Genomic DNA, 19,890 nt, shown 5'->3' with positions numbered 1-19,890 from the left:
ATGAATATGTTGCTGAGGGAACCAGAGCATACATCGAGGAGCTTTCAAACGTTTCTCGTAGGAGCTAAAGCAGTTCCGACGCCGTTTTTAGGACGATTAGATATGAGAGAGCGGAAACACCTCTAATCCCGCAATCTACTCTAGCTTCCTCTGCGTATCCTCTCACCACGTCAGATTCGTAATATGCTGCCTTTAGCAACACAATCTGACATGTTGAGGCATTATATCGATTCCATCCGCGCACATTAGAAAAGAATTGTGTAATCGTTTCTAGTCTTGCATGTGTTTTAAGCAGTTTTCAAACCACTTCCGTCGGTTAGTGCAAAATGTGATGAATGGAAACAGATAAAGGCCTTCCAGCTTTTTCTATCAGCTTCACATTTCGATGTTCAATCTGTCACATTGCGTGCTACTCCTTGCTAGTGTTCAACACAGAACTGTCAGGTCAACAAATTGTCTGAGAGAAAACAACGATTTGAACACTGAAGAGTGGTTCTATTGACATCTTAAGATATCGTTAAAATACTGATTGCTGTCGAATGTCTTGTATCACCTGTGCTCCCGTTGTTCGTCGATTTACTTAAAGGCACGATATCATGAAATTGACGTAACACGGATAGGATGCCGAAGGAACCGATGCGTGTAGAAGAGAATGTGTTGTAACGTACCTCATATGAAGAAACGCCGGTTTTGTTAACAAAGACTAAGGGAAGCTGAGAGCACCCACGCTGACTTCCCTAATCTATAGCCTGAACTCTACGGGTTTCTTAGGGTTTTATACTATATCAATTTCGTAATACGCCGGCTTCAAGCGGACACCAGAAATATTTTCACCTGTTCCGAACTTCAAAAAATTCAGGCCATGGCTGACATGCCGATCGAACAATAGAACAGGGCTCATCGATTAAGGTAGTAATAACTTTTAACAACTTTCAATTAACATAAGTACTTGTAGTATTCTTGATTCATAATTTGATCTCTCGAAGAGTACGAAAGAAGGAAAAAATACAGGAAGGAGAATGTTAGCGCGATACGTAACTTCCATATAGGCGAAGATGTGTTTTTTTGTGACATCGAATTTGCCGAATTTCTCAATGGATCAATGTTGATCGATTTAGTCGGAGATCAATCGACGGTTGCTGACCGCGCATCGGAGGACTCTCGTTTGAACCTATGCTGGTGACTCAGTAAGCAAATAAAAAAGACATCTTGTCGATAGTCCAATTAAGCAACAACCAAGATTGTTAACAAGGTTTATTACGGCTAACATTTTGGTGTCGTCGCCTTCGTCAGAGCCTGGAAAGTCAGATTATTTGTGACATTTCCTCTCAAATGCCTCATCCAGAATAAGTCATCGTTCCTTAAGATACTACATTTAAAATCGAAACCAAAAGAGTCCAAAACGTTGTGCTTACCTAGGTAGCGGCGTTGCCGTGATATTAGTGGACCTCCGCGTGTAAGATCGCTCCGCTAGTACTAATTAGGATGCGACCCGCATATAACCCCGTAGATCAAAACCCGCAAAGGTCTTGATACACAGCCAGCTCGCTGGTGGCGGCTATGCATTCTTCGTTTCTATTCATTTTTGGAGTATTAACCAAAATTATCCAAAACGCCTCCAAATTCTGCGAGCTACAATTTCTGGTTCGTACGATAGGATCGTGGCAGCTATGCTGAAAGAAACATTTTCATGACATTTTCTGCGATGGGTTCCGAGAGGGGTTGCTGCGTTTGAATGTTTCATCCCATCGAGGTGTTCTTTAATACGGACACAAAGTGGTCGCCCTGTTTCGCCAATATATTCTATGTTTTACACGAAATCAACTTAACTGCAGCAGAGACCATGCAGTCGCCTGCCTTACTAAATGAACATATTACACAGTTTTGAGACAGGCGAATGCGATCGTACATTCTATTTTGCACTAACTGCTTCTTTAGATTTGTGGGAGATATTAGCACAGCGGATCACAAACTCTAATTGTTGATGTACCTCGTAGGCCAGGTCTTATTGCGCAGCGAGATTATGTCAAGGTGAATGACTCCAAAAAGATCAATTTCTGCTTAGCTTTTGTAAACGACGACCTGAGCGAGGCGATAAGGGCCAGTCTGGTCTGATGTAGTTTATTTGATTTCGTGCAGTACATGCGGCGAAGAATATATTGGCGAAACAGGCGACCTCTTTGTGTTCGTATTAAAGAACATCTAGATGGGATGAAACATTCAAACGCAGCAACTCCTTTCGCAATCCATCGCGGAAAATGTCATGAAAATGATCCTTTCTGCATAGCTGCCACGATCCTATCGTACGAACCCAAAATTGTAGCTCGCAGGACTTTGGAGGCGTTTTCGATGAACGCCAAAAGTCTGAGAATGAATAGAAAGGAAGAATGTACAGCCGCGACCAGCGAGCTGGCTGTGTATCAAGACCTTTGCGGGTTTTGATCTACGGGGTTATATGCGGGTCGCATCCTAATTAGTACTAGCGGAGTGATCTTACACGCGGAGGTCCACTAATATCACGGCAACGCGGCTACCTAGGTAAGCACAACGTTTTGGACTCTTTTGGTTTCGATTTTAAATGTAGTATCTTAAGGAACGATGACTTATTCTGGATGAGGCATTTGAGAGGATATATCACAAATAATCTGACTTTCCAGGCTCTGACGAAGGCGACGACGCTGAAACGTTGGCCGTAATAAACTTTGTTAACTTGGCTGTTTCTTTATTGGAATATCCATTAGATCCAACCTCTATGCCAAGATTCAAGGAAAGTCGAACTTTCGCACTTCTGGCACTGAAAGATTTCATAATGATGCGACAGCAACCCACACGGTGGCCGCTTTTATTTCAAAATTGCAATTCGATGCGATTCATACTTTCCTGTTTCCTCGTGAACTTTCTACCGGCCGCTTCAGCGGTCACTTCCGTGAGTTGTAGCTGCTTCTTTTGTTGTAATTGCATCGTCCTTGGCGCTTTTTCGTCCGAAAGGTGATGTCGTCCTTCGCTGGCGACGCCGCCGAGAAGTGTTAGGTGTCTTGCAAGAAGTTCATGTTTTGTGCTTAGTGAGAGTGTGGCTCTTCAATTTTTAGCGATTGGAGTCGAGTTCCAATATTGCAATGTGTTCTTTTTATACGTGTGCGTCCATGCTGGAGTGTCCTTCACGTTGCCCGATAGATTGATCACTTTAATATCGACTTAGTTGAACACTACTCATGTGCTCATATCAACCTCACTTGAGCAGTTAAACACGGCATGAAATAACAATGAAGAGAAAAAAGGCAAAAGGAGGAAAATGGATGGTAAAGGAAAATCAGAAAGAGATAGGAAAATATTCAAATTTCGAGAACTGTGAGTAGTTGAGAAATCATGCTTTTAAACTTACGAAAAATGAGCCATCACGTAAACATTCATAACAAATCTGGGTAAAATAATATAATACATAGTGGAAGGAATATGATCTACGACAAAACTAATAAAGATGTGTGTTTGAAGAAAAATCTTGGAAAGATTTACGAAATATTTACAGACATTCTGCTGTGATAATGGTTATTTTTCCCTGCATCTGACTTGAGTTCATCAGCGGGGTGATGGTACTGTCTCATGCGACAGTATTCATCTTCGGGGCCTTACCTTGCTCAGTGTCGTCCAAAATCATTCAACGCTGTTCCATACCATCAATTCAGAACTCGTAGAAACGCTATTTTCCGCCATTCAGTATGTCGAAAGGGATCCTCGTTGACAGAACCCCCCGTTTCTTCACTGCATTGAATTTATTTCGTATTATAGGCTTTGGTGGGGGCTGCTGGACAGCACTTGCCCTCCTGTTCATGTTTGAAGCACCTATGTAATACGAACTGGAAAAATTTTACATAAAATTGACATAAATAAGTTTCTGGAGGAGATAAGGGAAAATGATACATTTCACATGTAATTGCTTCAGTGGGAACGTTCGAATCACTCTGTGCGTATCCATTTTTTTATGGCAATGGAACACTGAAGGTATCCTAAGTTTTACGAGGACATTTTGTCTATGTCACATTTTTGCTCCTAATAGAGCTGTTAAGGTTTGTTTAGGGAACGAAGTGCGATGTGGAATATTATATGGATACATCAGACGATGTGAAGGCGTACGATATGTGCGCAACATTGTCTCCTTTCGAAGTCGCTTACTACAAGTTTGGTTATCCAACCTTGTGCACTTATGGTGAACGAGAACTTCTGTTTTATTTCAAAAAACATACCAGATTAATACTACATCAAAAAGGACATCTGTGTTGTACCTTTTTTCATAACTCAATATGAATTCGTTGCTTATTGTGGAGTTTAAGTGCTTGTGATTTGTTCTTCGTTGAATCAACCCACCCTATAGATCAAGTCTGCAAAGAGCTGTTTTTGATGGATCCCGTATTCGATTTGTAGCGGGAAAATATGTTGATAGACCTCATTTCTGCCAGCACTGTTTTGATCTGAAGCCTAAGCTCGCAGTAGATAACTGGCAGCACTACACTTATTTCTCCTCAAATGTTGTCGTCACTTATGACCCGATTAACTTATATTTGAATTTAAGCCACACTTCCTTTGAATTGCGCACACGAAGGTTGCCTCAGGGCAGCTTTGCTCGGAATTGATAAATAAATCGCATAAATGCTTACGGCTTAATACAAAAAAAAGAAAAGATAAAACATGATTTTAACGTCTATGTTCTTTTTAGTTCCATCCACTGCTATAGATGTTGTACAAAATATTTGTGAGCGTGGTACAAGAGGTACTTGCAAGGACTAAGTCTCCGCCTTTGATTTGCGGCGCGCTTCCTCTTCTAATTTCCTAGTTACGGCTACACCAGCTGGAGGAGAGATGTCACAACCGGAGGGGACCATCTAGACACTGCTCTCTGTTATCCTAGAATCAACACGGCGTGAGACGATCGCGTCTCAGGAGCGATGAAAACTTTGAACTGGTGAGGTATAAAAAATGTAGGAACAAGAAGCAAGTTGTGATATACGAGTAAACCAGTCTGAACGCCCGGCTAAAGCCGGACTTCGGAATTTTTTGTCATGTTGTCTTCGTTCGCCTTCACTCGCCAATGAAAATTCATAGTAGTGGCGTTTTCTGTGATATTATCGTTGTATTGTTCTAACAACGCCTTCTTTCCCCTTTTTATTCTGAATTAAGACGATAAATTAAATTGATTTCCTACCTGAACACGTCACTTCTACACTTTTAGAGTATCCAACCATCAGCTTCAAACATTCCTTCAATTCCAATATAATATAGATACAATTTGAAAGCATTACTCGAAGTATGGGTCTTCCTCGTGATTTCTTCCAACAGTTATCACAGAATGGTGTTTCAACATAATATGACGTAAGAAACATTATCATACAGATGAAGAAGATAAGTTCCACTTCAGATTGTGTTAACTGTTGAGCACTATTTAAGCAGCCGTTTGTGTGGGCGTTTCCACTTTCTGAAGAATTCATGCTGCCAAGTTGAGGCAAACGTGCAAAGGAATACATACGGGAGGGTTTCACAGAGGTATAATGCAACAGTGACCATGGATATGAAACGGCTGCAACGTCTAATTTACGTTTCACGACATTCATACGAAGTTATTGCGCGCCGATCAAGCGCCGTGAGAACCGTTTTTATAGCGTCAGCGCAACAATTCGACATCGATGGAACCGTCACACCCCCTTTTACCGCTTTGCGACGCCGGCGCACCTATCCGACACCAGTGGACCTGTCGCAACCCTTTTTGGAATTTCGTTTCACAGACACAGACACAGACACATACACATACACATACACACATGCGTGACAGACTTAGCCCGTTATTATACAGCATGATGATTGTTGTTAACGAAAACTAGAGATAAAATTTAGTTTTTCCAGCTTTTCATCGCTTTCTTCCGTTCGCATTTATACTCTTCTTTGAAAATACCATTATCAATAACCCCAATCCACGTTACTTTTGAAAGCTGAAGAATCCTCTATTTTCAATGAAAATTTTTATATGCGTATTTTGTAGGTATTGGATGTATATTTTTCTCGTATTTCACATGATGATTTCTCTTGCATCTAGTACTGTTACAGATTTGAGATCACCTAACATCACAATATTTCTCCTCAAGGTTTTCACCAGAACGTTTCAGTGAATGTGTCCTTTTCTCGAAAACAATTAAATGGGTCGTAAATTATATCCTAGCCGATGTGCAGTGTATGATCTCCAAAGGATACATTCTATCCCTAATGACTCAGGCAAGGCATGATCGGGAGCATGCTATAAAAAACTGTAATGGAGCCTTTTTATACGCACCCTATGAATACAATGCTTGTATAAAACACATATGAAATATTCTTACTTATTTATTTATTTATTCGTATACACGAATGGTGCACCAAAAAGAAGAAAAGAACACATATTTGTATAAGTTAGAACATTTTTAAAAAAAGTCGGCAAATTTATTGTCACTAGTGCCTTTAGTATCCGAAGCAAACCTGACGGGGAACCTTGAACAAGAAGACTTCGTGATCTTCAAATCTGTAACCACCACAATCTAGTCTAGTAGTTGTTTCCATTCAATTTCAATTAGAAAAACTTCACATAATGTATCTTTTTGCTTTCTAAAGAGATGTCGCTTCATGTCGATGTTAGAAGAAAAAGAAACGCTTAAAGAGACCACGCCTTGTAGTTCTATAGATAAGTGGGTGGACTCCATTTACTATTAAAATCATGTTATATAATAACATGATTTTAATAGTAAATGGAGTCCACTTGCTGCTTATTGCTTATTGCTTAATGCTTATTCAGTCACGTGTGTGTGTCACGAATTTCGAAGAGGGGGGTGCGACGGGTCCACCGGCGTCGAGTTGGTGCGCCGGCGCCAGATACCTATAGAAGGGGTGGTGACGGATCCACCGGTGTTGGGTTGGTGCGCCGGGGTCGCAAAGCTATAAAATGCAGTAAGGCAGGTCCCACGGGTTCAAATTCCTGTGTCATAGAGTAGAAGTATCGCATAGTAGCTTCGTATGCATGTCGAAAAAGGTAAATGGAACGTTGCAAACGTTTCATAGTTGTATCCACTTTTAGCGTTGCTTTCCACCTCTGCGACTCCTTCGTTCCTCAGAAAGTGGAAACACGCGTGCAAACGGCTGCTTAAATAGTAGCAGTCTGTTCATTTGATCTGACGTAAAACTCTTCTGTTCATATGATCTGACGTAAAATGCTATCTTTATCAGTACGATGATGTCGTCCACGTCATTTCATGTTAAATATTATTCTGTGATAACTGTTAGGGAGAAACAAGAGGAAAACTGATACTTCGAGTAGTACTTTCGAATCGTGTCTACACTGTGTTGTGGACGAAGGAGTGTTTGAGACCAAAGTTTAAATATTCCAAGTGTAGAACTGACGCGTTTAGAAAGGAAACTATGAAACCTGCCGCCTTTATTTATAATGAAAAAAGAGGAAAAGAGGAAGAAAGCGTTGTTAGAAAAACACAAATCCAATTTCGGAGAATTAAAGAGAGAACGGGAATAAATAAATTACTATTAATTTTCATTGATCAGTGAAGGGGAACGAAGCGAACGCCACTGAAAGTGTGATGTCCGGCTTTAGCCGGATGTTCAGAGTGGTAATTTATAGTTAAAAAGAGAAGGAAAGCAGTGTTAAAAAAACACAAAACTAATTTTGCAGAAAATGCCACTACAATTAACTTTCATCGATCAGTGAAGGGGAGTTACGAGGAGTAACGAGTCTGAAGTCCGCCTTTAGCAGGACATTCAGTCTGGTAACAAAAATAGCCACACAATTAATTTTGCTGTCATGCTACCACCACATTCTCATACTCATCTAATTCTCTTACCCATGTTCGTAGTTTTCCTTGAAATCTCATGTTCTATTAACAATAGGAGAAAATCACAGAGCGATCCACTGCTATAACTTAGTGGTTCATTACTTCGAGACAGGAGAATTATAAGTCTATTAGTCTTGAAGGACGTTCAGACTAATCAGAAAATATACCTTTTCATCTTCATTTCTGAGCGACATACCACCTATTCTCTCTTAATAAGTGTTCTAGTTATAAAGTTCTAATCTAGTTCGGCCACCGTGCACTGTTTCCATTGTTCAGTTTAAGCGGCGCACTGTAAGATCCACTCAAATGAAAGGGAGTCAGTGTAAGCCTGACCGGGGGCGGGTAAAGGGTAAAGCGACGAGATTGTTGCGGTGGTACCAAGTTGTCTGAAGGCCGGAGGCCAAGCATCTTTCTCATTAACCTTCTGTCTACGCTGTAGCAAATCAAACCGGTACATCCTCGCTCTCTGTTCCACCCCCAACATCCCTCTAATGTATTCAAGAGTACATTACTTTATTCAAGACATACATAGGTGTAATACACCACTTTGGGCTCTCCATTCTACAAACTTTGTTGGGCGTTGTGTGCTTAGCTCTAATAAGTTTTTTCTTCTCTTTCTTTCACTGCACCATTTTTTCGTAAGCGTTGGGGTACCAGAGCGTGAACTGCTGGATACCACGCGATATCAAACTCACCGCAAGAACACCGCCGACCCGATGTTCAGACCTCTTCACGAAGTCTATCAAGGAGAGATGTAGTGCGTTTTGAGACCTTTGCGAGAAGAGATGCAACTGGGCAACTTTTGTGCGCGATCGGAAAAAATGAAAATGTTACTGCCGGTGCCAGCCCAAGCAAATCGACGAACAACGGGAGCGCCAGGTGATGCAAATGATACACAGCACATACATACACAGAAATAATTTAAAAGAAAAGGGGAAAATTCACCCAAAAAACAGAGATTACTCTTGAATGTAATATCCCCAAAGGTTTTACATTTTGATAGTGTGCCTTTCATCAGATAGGATTTTTTCTATGCTACCTGTTTGTCACGATACTTGGAAGTTAAAGAATCCAAATTTCTTTCAAAATCCGCAGTTCAACTTAACAAATGTAAAGTTTCTGCTTTGAATTTTACAATCAGAACTCTTAATTTTTAGACTTTCAATGTGCCGTTTCAGTCAAAACGCACTTCTGCGAGGACAACGAACTGACATTGTTTGATAAATGTATCGTAGTCAAAGGCTTCGCTGACTATGGTTCGTCAGGATGCGGTGATCGATATAAGATGCATAATATTGAACATCGCGAAGAACAAAAGTGGATTACGGGTACGACTCGTGAATTTTTGTCTATAAATGTGAAATTTCTATCATAAGCCTAGGCCTAGTACTTGTATTTACAAAAAAGTGAAGTAACAAACGATAGAATAATTTGGTAATCCTGTACTGATGAGGGTAAGGGGTCTAGCATTAATCAATCGGCAGGTGAGCCGTCAAGGGTTTCACTGCTATTCAAAATCGTTTGAGGTTTACGAATGCGTGTCTAGCCTATACAATGACGTGAGTGCGCTAACTGTTATATTAAGTCAATACAATCTTAGGTCTCCTCCTCATGTCAAGTCAGTGTCTTTATCCTCTCTGACACGTCCTGAACCAACCTATCTACCTCCGAGGAATTTCATTGAAAGGCTTGGTTGGCAGAGCAGCGAACAACCGTTTGGTCGCGCAGGCACAGCTATACCACTTAACGACTGCGCCACACCACCCGAGCCTGTAATAATAACTATTTCAAATCGAAGGGTCTATTATCTTATTTTTCTTTAAGAAACAAAGAAACCGTTCCAGTCAACGTGCTCGTCCTAAGAAGCCTCGTGTTTATCACATATTTGCAACTCTCAAAAACATTTCATCGCATTATAAAAACATTATATTTACGACTTAACGCCGAAAATTAGAGAAACAACCCGAGATCTTCATTAACCCCTGTATGATAAATGATGTACGATGTTAGGGCGCCACTATCAATTGTCCCCAAATTTTCGTATTGAGCTTCTCCGCTAACCCTTTCTTTGTTTGACGTGGATTTTGTTCCAATATTGAATCCAGAATATTGTCATCGAGGTACGAAGAATGAAATGCACTTATCCCCTTCATTTATCTTTCAAGGTCACATCTACAGAATGGAATTAGACAAACCCATTTCTAACCTTCCAGTCGGTTATCATTCCTTCAACATACACAATGCATATTTCTTGATCGCAGCACTATTACCTTGTTTAAATTCCTAAAAGCATCGCATGACCTGAATGTATTTTTTGATTCAAAATTTTCACTGTGAACAAAAAAGATTAAAGGTAAAGTGTACACTAGACACTAGACTGCTGTCTAAAGATTAACCGAAGTTCTACGTGCGTAGCGACAGTAAAAATTCATAGGCTCGGTTTCCAACTGTATGCGTAAGCATTAACAATAGGTATGTAATAGCATATATCTAGGCAGAAATTATTTATGACTCAACCGAATATATCATGACATATAGCAGCGATTTCTTCGCCGATCTGACACGACTTAATCTGCCCTGTAGACGAAGAGACTGAGGCTATTTAAAACTAGTACAATAAACCGGATCACTGTTAGCCTAGTTTTGGAACCTCTTCTTTGCTATAATCCCTCGCAACTACAACAATTCCGGTATTTTTGAAGGATTATAACAGCGAAAAGGTCATGACAAAAAATGATAAGGTAGAGTTTGGGATTAAACCTGTCAGACAACATTTGAAAAAACGAAGCGATACATTCAGCAACGTTGTAACTAGCAGCGATGTAGGGTGGGGGAGGGGGGCGAGAATTATTGTTTGGTCAATGGTCGACTTCTTCCTTACGTAACGTATGAAATAGGACGGGACCAGGCTCTTTCGAGTAATCAAGGTGACCATTAATCTCATTAGTTTTCTTTTGCATTTCTCTGTAAATTTAGAGTCCCTAAAAATATCAAAAACATTCCTCTGGGGTATTTGAAAGCGCTGATTGCAGATTGTCGTAAAGTGGCCCAGGTATATTCGGGTCAAAACGACATGAAACACTCTGCATTTACGTACGCGATCGAATAGACGAGGTGGAGGCAGCAGTTGGAGGTGGGACCATTGCAAACTGCAACGATGGGTGCCAGCAAGGATTTCACCACGCTCCTCCCGCTCCACCGAAGCGCCTCGAGAAAAGCCGCGTACGCAATTGCTCACGTGCTGCACCTCGTTTTGACCCTTCTGTAATCATTGATATTATTGGTCGTTTGATATTATCGTTCACTGATATTATCGTTCTATAGCAGTTTCAATGGACTTGTGGAAACTTGTCACCCGAACTTTTCGCCTATACTGATCACAGTCTTACTGAATGCCAATTAACTTTCAGACTTTTCTTATTCTGTGATTATCGACTGAATCTCTGATCTGATTCTCAATTGTTTTACAGGCGCGCATTGTTTTCTCAAATTATTTCTAGCACCACTTCTTAGTTTTTTTCTATCACATCCTATTTTTTTTCTTTGTTTACCCAAAGCTTGCTATGCTTTTTTTTTTCTGAGCGGAGACGGTACTGTTTTGCAGTATTGTTGGAATTGACTATCGCGGAAGTGTGGATCGCTAACATAAATGAAGGTACGAAGTTCCTGAACCCAAGGTATGAGAAAGGTGAGTGGCGATGACGTCCTAGAGCATGTTCAAAACTATCTTGGACGATTATGAGCTCTCTAAACCAAAAGATAAATTAGTTAGATTGCGTATCAGGAATCGCCATTTACGGAAATCACTTACAGGTGAAATTTCGTGATACTGCGTGGATTCTTGTATGCGCGTTCCCACTGCATGCTGAACATGAATCAATTAGCACAGTGACTAGATTTTCAAAAATTTGAGAGATGAGCATTCAAAGTAGGAAAGAATTTTCTTCCTCTGAATGCTCTGTTTCCCGAAATTTTACATATTCCTTACGTTCAGTTTCACGATTGAGGAGGTTTGAAAAAAAATTACATTAACATCTATTTTTTGTGTTTTTTTTTTTGTGCTACAGGAAGAACAAAATTCGAATAGCTATGGTATACTACCCTTATAGAGCCAAAACTAATTTATTAGTGCTGTAATAATAACCTAATGTATGCATTACAACATGCTTTTTTAAACTGAATCCTTCCGAAAGATTTAAGTCCGACAACTTGACGGAAGAACATGGAAATATCATTTTCTGTAGCCAGTACTCACTCCCAGTGTTGAACGACGCATTTTTGATAGTCTAGTTTGTCTTCCAAAACTGCATTTCACTACATACAATAACATTCAAAAGCAGTTGCGCAAGCATTTTGTACTATCCATGTACAGAAAATAGAACGTAAAAAAATATAGTTCCAGAAAAAAGCGTTCTCATAATTGCGCTTCAAGGATGTAGTTCTCTGTATATAGCTCTACAAATTGCGTAACGGGTTTGAGTTACGTGAACTTTCAGAAAATAAACCTCATAGAATCCAAAAAAAGAAAACTCCCGCTTTTTAATGCACTCTTCTCTATAGAAAGTGCGTTATTAGCTTCGCCGGATATAATCAAAGCAGAATTTTGAGAGATCTCAAACGTGCATGAAAATAAGTTCTGGTCTCGATGCTAAAACAGAGCGGCATCGGAACAGGGGAAGTAGACGTGTCCTACAGGCTCACAAGAGCGCTTCAAAGTCGTCTTATAAAAGTAGTAATTGCCATTGGGGAACGATACTTCACATCTTCTCGGCCTTTTGTCCGAACAAAGTTGAAGAAGAAATCTGGGAGTTGTTCGGCGAAAGGAACGTTGGAGTACTGCTGGTGCCATCGATGCAGAGATCAGAGAGAACGTGTTGGAGCAGCCCACAGATGTCAGCTTGCCGGTACGCACAACTTTGTGTCATCGCAAACACCAAACCGTTAATCCCACCTTTTTAAATTCTACAAGGGCAGCGCTACGACGCAGGTTGACTTCAGCTCAGAGGAGATCGAGATCAGAAGTTTGTCATCAACCAACGCGAGGGTCACACCTCACGAAATAGTTGTGATCCATTGTCGCCCGCATTTCCTCACTCCAAAATAAAACTGCAATGATTGATAGGCCTCAAGTCAAGTGGTGGTGACTGAAAGAGAGAGATGGTGACCTCATCACGTGTAACCGGTTGCAAGCCGACGGGAACGTCAACAGCACATGGCCGCGAGTCTCGCGAGTCGTGAGATATTTAAAGCAGCATGTACAGTGTTTAGTGTAACACAACCTCGCCGGTGAAAGAGACGAAGGGGATGTGGTCATAGATAGAGGGAGTAAAGGTGAAGAAACGCTTTTATACCGCGTTGCTAAAAAATGAGACCCTAGAAAACAAGGAATATTACAGGAAGGCGAGGAAGGATACAAAGAAGGCTATGTGCAAAAACAGCTCAGGGGTCACGTCCATAAGAGCTCCGACATGCGCTATGGCGAAAACCCCATTTATCAACTCTCCACCGCCTGAACGAGAATGCCAAAACGTTCTATGGCATCAACGACAAAAAAATGAAAGCCCATAGGTGGGCAGGAAAAAGGTGTAAATCGATGGTTCATCTACGTTGAGAGCACCTCAACAGCACCTTCCCCATTACATAGTAGTGCTTACACATGGGATTTGCGGAGTTGTGAAACTTGTAAACTGGTTTCTAAACCAAGGTGTAACAGAAACGATGCCTCTGTACTGCCAGTGAAGAATTGTAACAATCACCAACTGCAGCGCTACCGACGCAATATACACTATGCGGCTCGTGATTGAGAAGCATAGTGGGAAACAAAGATGTTGCACGTCGCAATCACCGATCATTATGGAGAAAACATTCGGTCACGTCAAGCACGAAGTTGTCTGTTACTACATAAGAGCAAGTCAGATAGGTCCAAATTCTCCTTGCTAGGCTGGACCAAAGTTGAATGAAGGCGACTTGTCAGCGAAATTCCTCACGTCCATTGGCTCAGTCCTTTTTTACGCTGCTCTTTGTACTTGTAGTGAATACGTGTTCTTCTGCTTCTTCTATTTCTCGTTCCTTCCGCCGATGATGTCGTGCTGGCGTTACAACACAATGAGTAACGGAGAATACAGGAGCAGTATATTCAAGTATAAACCAGAGACGTTTCGGCGGCGTCTTAATTTAAAAAAGACTGCGTACAGGATGACTGACGGAAACGAAATTAGCATACACATTCCGCCAATTCTTCCGGTTCCCGCATATCCGGGTTGGCGCATTTATTAGCAGCCTTGCACATAGCTCAGGTAAACGCTGCACAACTGAAGTCAATCACAGGTGGACTAGATGACCGGCAGAAGTCAAAATATATGGAACCTTCATACAACTTGTAGCGCTGTATGGCGTGATAACCCCATGACCATCAATGTAAGGTGAAACGTTCTCTCAAAGTCATGGAAATGAAGATGCTGCGATGGACGATAGGTGCTTCTGGCGTCTCCACAACGAAGGCATACTGTACGAAGTGAGCGCGGTTCCCACATCCTTGATGACGTTCCCACATCCTTATCCTTGGTATTTCTGATCAGCTTGATCATCTTCACTCCCGCTGTTCATTAAACTAGTCGAACGGGCACCAACATTAGCAGTTTCATTTTTCCGATCCCGCAGGACTGTTGCTTATCGTTCCTTCCTTTCGCGCGGGACATGAAAATACCTCTAAAAATTTCAAAATGTTCTTCTAAGGACCTCGTGAAGAAATCTGATCATCGGATTAGCGATCTTCCTGTAGTGCGGTCAATATCGCGTGAAAAGCAGTGGCTCACTGCTTGATCTGACTGTTGTCGTTAAATCGCATTACGTGTCCGGCCTACGTTATTTTACTTTCCTCGGCAAACGCGGCGGCGTCTCTAATCTTCGGTTGCTGACGTGGCAAAGAACCTCGCGTCCCGTCCCTCACTTATAAGAAGCCGTATACTCCTAGCATCATTCTCTTGATTGGACCTACAATGAGGCTCCCAGCAGTTTCTTCCTGCTTGGTCTTCTTGATTACACCCTCGATGCTCCTTTAAGCAGCCCAAGCCGCTCGTTTCTTCCTGCCCAACTGGGGGGTCAGGTCAGTCATCGTGTTCAATTCCCAACCCAGATAAACATAGCCGGTGCTTGGGTATGTTCATTCCGTTGAGCGTAAATGGGGAATAAGAGATTCAAACGTTAACCATGAACACCGCCTTGCATACTCTTGCGAACTTAGCTGAAGACCGATGTATCCACATGTTTTGTTGATTTCTGTCAGCACTCGTCTCTCAGTTTCTCCACGACGATTGTGATTTTATTGTAGAATGGAGAAGTTTTGATCGTAAAGTTGTTGCACAAATCACTAGAGTATCTTTATGTATGTAGTAGGGACGCTTCAGTTGTCCAAGTGCTCGGTGATCGATTCAGCCTCAAATGAATCTAAAGCTTCCTTCAAGTCAATAAAAGTGAGACACAGCGGCATCCTGTACTCTCGCGATCCTTCTATGAGTTTGGAAACGGTGTTTTTGGCCAGTCGCACCGAATCCTTCCCAAAACCCTGCTTGATCGCATGCTTCTCCTTCATCTAACACTTTTTCAATCCTATTAAGGACCACTCTTGCATATAGCTCGTAGATGACGGATAGTAAGCAAATCAAGCGATAGTTGCTGATGTCATGTGGATCTCACTTCTCATACAACAACACGATTTTGCTGGTCTTGCAGTGTTTAAGATCCTTGCATTACGGCAGCCAATGTGTACAGAGTCTTGTCAGAGTATCTACAACTACTGAAGAAGGCTACTTTAGATGCTCTGATGTTATTCTGCCGGGAGCGGGTGCCAAAGGATTTCATACCGAGATGATAGAATGTCGTACTTCTCACGGGAAAATCTCTAGAATGACATGTGCATCTTCTCTCAGATGGTGAAGAAGCGAGGAGTCATCTTCGTGTTACGGTTGACATTCGCTATGCCGTTATGCCTGTTGAAAACTCAACAGGCATAGCGGCATAGCGAATGCTCTTTTCGCATCCTTAATTTCAGAAAACACCTCTGTTTTTCAAAATCAAGTTCAAGATTCAAGATCTTTCTTTGTCGCCTATTTGCAAAGCCTTTGCGAGCTCGGACGTCAGTTTTTGGTTACCTACAGCTCGCGCAGTTCCACGCTGGCTTATCAGCTCAAGAGCTTCAAGAGAGACGAGCGTCTCTCGGTAGTTTTAGAGCTCACAGCCTTTCTCGCGCAGTCGAGAATGTGTTCAACGAGCCTGTCTTCGTCGATGTTGCCCCTTGCGGAGTCTTTCCAAAAGCCCAAAAGAGATAAAGGTAATGATAGCAAAGTCCAGGAACTATTATTAATGATCCCAGGTAATGATGGTTCTAAGAAGTCGCTCTGCGACTCAACGACATGCGTCAGGCAGAATCTGGCGATGATGTGGTCTATTTCACTACGGTACCATCACTGGGTGGGTCCAGCGTAGAGAGGAGGGCTTCTGCAATTGCAAGTTCCCATGGATGGTCTTAGTCGTCATGATAAACTCGGAGAGCCTCTCCCCCTGTTCATTCCATTGATAGCCGTGGGTCCCGATGTGAGGTTCCTCAGGCGTTCTTCTTGGGCCAACTTTGGCGTTGAAATCAAATTATGATCTTGTAATAGGTATGGTCCTCTCTGTAGAACTCCTCTAGCTCCATATAGAAAACCGTGACTTCTTATTGGTAACTTGATGTTGGAACGTAAGCGACGAAGATAGTCAAGCTGACGTTGAAACACATCTTCTCATCCGCAGAAGTCCTATTCGGAGATAATCGAATCTGACGTCTAGTTCGGGTAGTATGTTGTTCGAAAGAGTCGATGTTCTTTGCCGTACTAGTGTTGAGGAGAACGAAAACTCCACCAATTCCCTTTCTGTCGATTGTTCTTTAAAATGTTCTTCTCTAGTTTCATATAGGGCGTTCAGTGGATTCCGTCACGTCTTGGTTGGTCGGGTGACATCATAATTAATCTTCCTGGCCTGCATTATCAGATTTTCGACGTTGCTCCTGTTGCTTCCGGTGCATGGGAACTTGTAAGCGTTGTAAGTACAGATCGCCATCCTAGTCCTTTTCCGTTTTAGTAGCCTACATAACTCCTGCGACCCGTCTTTCCTGGCGCTACCGTACCAGACTTTCGTCCAGAATCAGGAGACTCTTTTCTACAACTGTGAAATGCGTAAAATTTTAAAACCCATGGGCAGGCTGCAAGTTTCTAGTCTCATGAGTTTTTGGGAGGACGTTGCGTTCTCCTGGAGTGAACAGGTAGAGCTTATTTATTGGAGGTGACCCCAAACCGCTTACCTTGCACCTCACAGTCATTTGATTGCAGGCTTTTGGCCGACGATGCGGGATACAAGGATCTCATAAGTCATTCCTGGGACAGCGGAAAGAGTGAGTCCGTGCCCTGAATCCATAAGCGTCTCAGGGGAGTCACAAGGCACACTCGTTTTTGGTTCCTCTGCTGGGCCTCGCGACTAACCGGCTGTCCTTCTAGTGAGTTAATACCATTCACAATAACATGGAGCCAGTTGGTGCCCACTTTGAACAATGACATGACCAGCCGAAACGATTTCATCCATCCAAGAAAAAAAAGGGAACCCACTAAACAAGCAGTTGATGAAGAAGAAGAAAAAGAAAAAAAATACGTTGAAACATTCTTATTATTATCGTATTCGCAATGCCAACACCTGACATCCAGAAAAGCACTGATGTTGTGCTTTGACTACTCACCACTCCATTGATATCAAATATCTAAATCATCACAGGTCATAGGGAAATGTGTTTTAGATGTCTACACAACAAGAGGTACACACAAAGCAGCAAACCATAAGCTTATTTTGTGTCGTATTTTGCATTTACACGAGGGCAAAATCGAGCTTCATTCCTCTCTTAGTTTACGGTATATTAATATTCAGGGACAATAGGTATTAGTACAGAGCAAATGAAGGTAGCTTTGCGTATACAAGGCGACTCATTCGGTTCCTATCTGAGAGGGAGTGCATTTTACGAACACATGTCTAAGAAACTCCCGCACTTGTGCTCAAGACCAGCAAGGGCATCTGAAGCAAGTTGGTCATAAACATTCATGTGGCACTTCCTTTGTTTTGAAATAATTCTATGTCAAAATATTGCAGCTATTCTTGAAATTTCCAACATGTTCGAAACACTAGGATTTCAAGGCGGAATAGCGAAAGACCGGAACGGTCATGCACGCCCGTTTTTATTTTTTCCCTCGATGATGCCTGTGAAAGGTGGAAAATTCGATCCCCAGTTCGATGAGCTCCATGAAACTTGCCAGGTAAGCTTCTCCTACATTTTTATGCTTTGTACTAGTATAAAAATGGTAAAGTCCCTGGCGTATCAATCCACTTGGAAAACGCCAACAGGTTTTATTGCAATTCGTAATTTGGAACAAATTAGGAACGCATGTTGGCCTATACAATGACTCGGGTTGTCCAGCCGATCATCAGGTCAGTGTTTCTATCCTCCCAGACAAGTTTGCTACCAACCCGGGGATGAATGAAAGGCTTGGCTGGCATGGGGGAGGGGGATTTGGAACCAACGGCCATGCGGACACAGCAGACCTCTTTCTGCGCTACACCCACTCGATTATATTTATACTCTCTGTTCTAGAATATCCTTTTACCAAAAGTTTATTTTTCTTCAGTATAGAAGAGGCTCAAACAGAACTACGATGAAGAGACAAATGTGACAGCAACAAATGACAATTTCCAATTTTACCTAATTATCCAGAAACCCCAAGTCTTCGCTATCTTCTCTATCCTCTCAATTTCTGGCTAACTCATGGAAGGTTGTGAGTAGTCAGTTCATCACTAATAGTGGCGCACCTATGTCGCTTAAGACGGTTACGCAGGTTAAAGACGTTAATGTGAAAGAACATAGAGAGAATGCGAACATAGAGAGCAAAGAAGATTTTCATTTTAAGTTGCTTCCTAATGGATATGCTGCCTCTCTCTACGATTTCCTCAGTGTGGAAGCATTTATATCTGCTCGAAAAGGAGTAAGCAATTTTTCAACTTTTTTCTCCTCTCTTTGTTCTGCTCCGGATACTTCATTCAGCGATCTTAAATTAGCAGGTTCGGTCGTGCATATTTTTGGGGGAAGAGCGTAATTTTCAGTGACCTATTCCTTATCGATAAAAAATGGTGGGGTCAAAACGAAGTTAAGCAGAGTGCAGTTCCGTAAACAGCCGCGCTGGAAGAGGCGCGGCGAAGCTTAGAGGCCGAGAACGTTATTGTTTTGGTTTGACTCCACTATATATATGGAGTTCGGACTCAGGTCCAGTGAAGAAATTCAAAATAACTCCAAAATCCCTGTGAAAGTTCACGTTCTCTGTTTTCTCTCTGAAATTCTAAGATATGTTCTGCTATCAATTCAACACTGTTGCATTCTAGCTTGTTTGTTCTTTAGTTTTGCTCCAATAGTTCGAGAGCTTTTTCTAGCTTTCTAAACTTCCATTAGGTATACGGAAGGCCTCGATATAAGATCTTGATCCTAGCGTTTCCACAGCTTTCATATAGTTTTTTCTGCCACAATTAAGGTTTTTGAATTTAGATGGTTACAGAAGAAAATAGCGGGAACTGTAGTTTTGAATTCTTACTTTTGACATTTGAAGATACATTCCTACATTTAAAAATGGAAATAGAATGAAAACAAAGTTCGCAAACAAAAACCGGTCGAGACATCATTAGTGTCTTCTCAACGGCAGAAAATTACAAGTGGCTTCCTAAAAAATTGTCTCTTTTCAGCGAATTTCTTCGGCTGGTTCCTTGCATTTACGAAGTTACAATACTCTTTATCACTTTTTTTCATTTTCTCGCAATTGATACTTTTATTCTTACTCCAGATTTCAACTTTTTGTTAATTTTGTGTCGAAACTAGCTGCAGCATCAATACTGCGACTCCGCCCTGATTAATGCAAGCAGATGTGGGCCTTTTCGAGACTCTAAGCATGAGTCGGGATGGACGGACAACCTA

At 41.7% G+C, this 19,890-nt stretch overlaps 1 protein-coding gene across 1 annotated transcript in view; it reads left to right on the top strand.

The window, feature by feature from the left end:
- RB195_011602 (uncharacterized protein) overlaps positions 1-19,890 on the top strand; it is a gene marked incomplete at both ends in the record, with an annotated part of 51,920 nt that overhangs the window by 11,561 nt on the left and 20,469 nt on the right. Inside the window, 9 exons of the mRNA XM_064193096.1 lie at positions 3,941-3,999; positions 4,075-4,204; positions 9,035-9,173; positions 9,457-9,628; positions 16,809-16,934; positions 17,035-17,174; positions 17,222-17,283; positions 17,808-17,960; positions 18,027-18,190. Of these exons, the coding sequence (XP_064050679.1) occupies positions 3,941-3,999; positions 4,075-4,204; positions 9,035-9,173; positions 9,457-9,628; positions 16,809-16,934; positions 17,035-17,174; positions 17,222-17,283; positions 17,808-17,960; positions 18,027-18,190 (1,145 nt within the window). The remainder of the gene's footprint in view (positions 1-3,940; positions 4,000-4,074; positions 4,205-9,034; positions 9,174-9,456; positions 9,629-16,808; positions 16,935-17,034; positions 17,175-17,221; positions 17,284-17,807; positions 17,961-18,026; positions 18,191-19,890) is intronic.

The sequence above is a fragment of the Necator americanus genome, chromosome III, assembly GCF_031761385.1.
Source record: "Necator americanus strain Aroian chromosome III, whole genome shotgun sequence".
Classification (NCBI taxonomy): domain Eukaryota; kingdom Metazoa; phylum Nematoda; class Chromadorea; order Rhabditida; family Ancylostomatidae; genus Necator; species Necator americanus.
The sequence above is the reverse complement of the archived record's forward strand: the minus strand, read 5'-3'. Positions and strand labels throughout refer to the sequence as shown.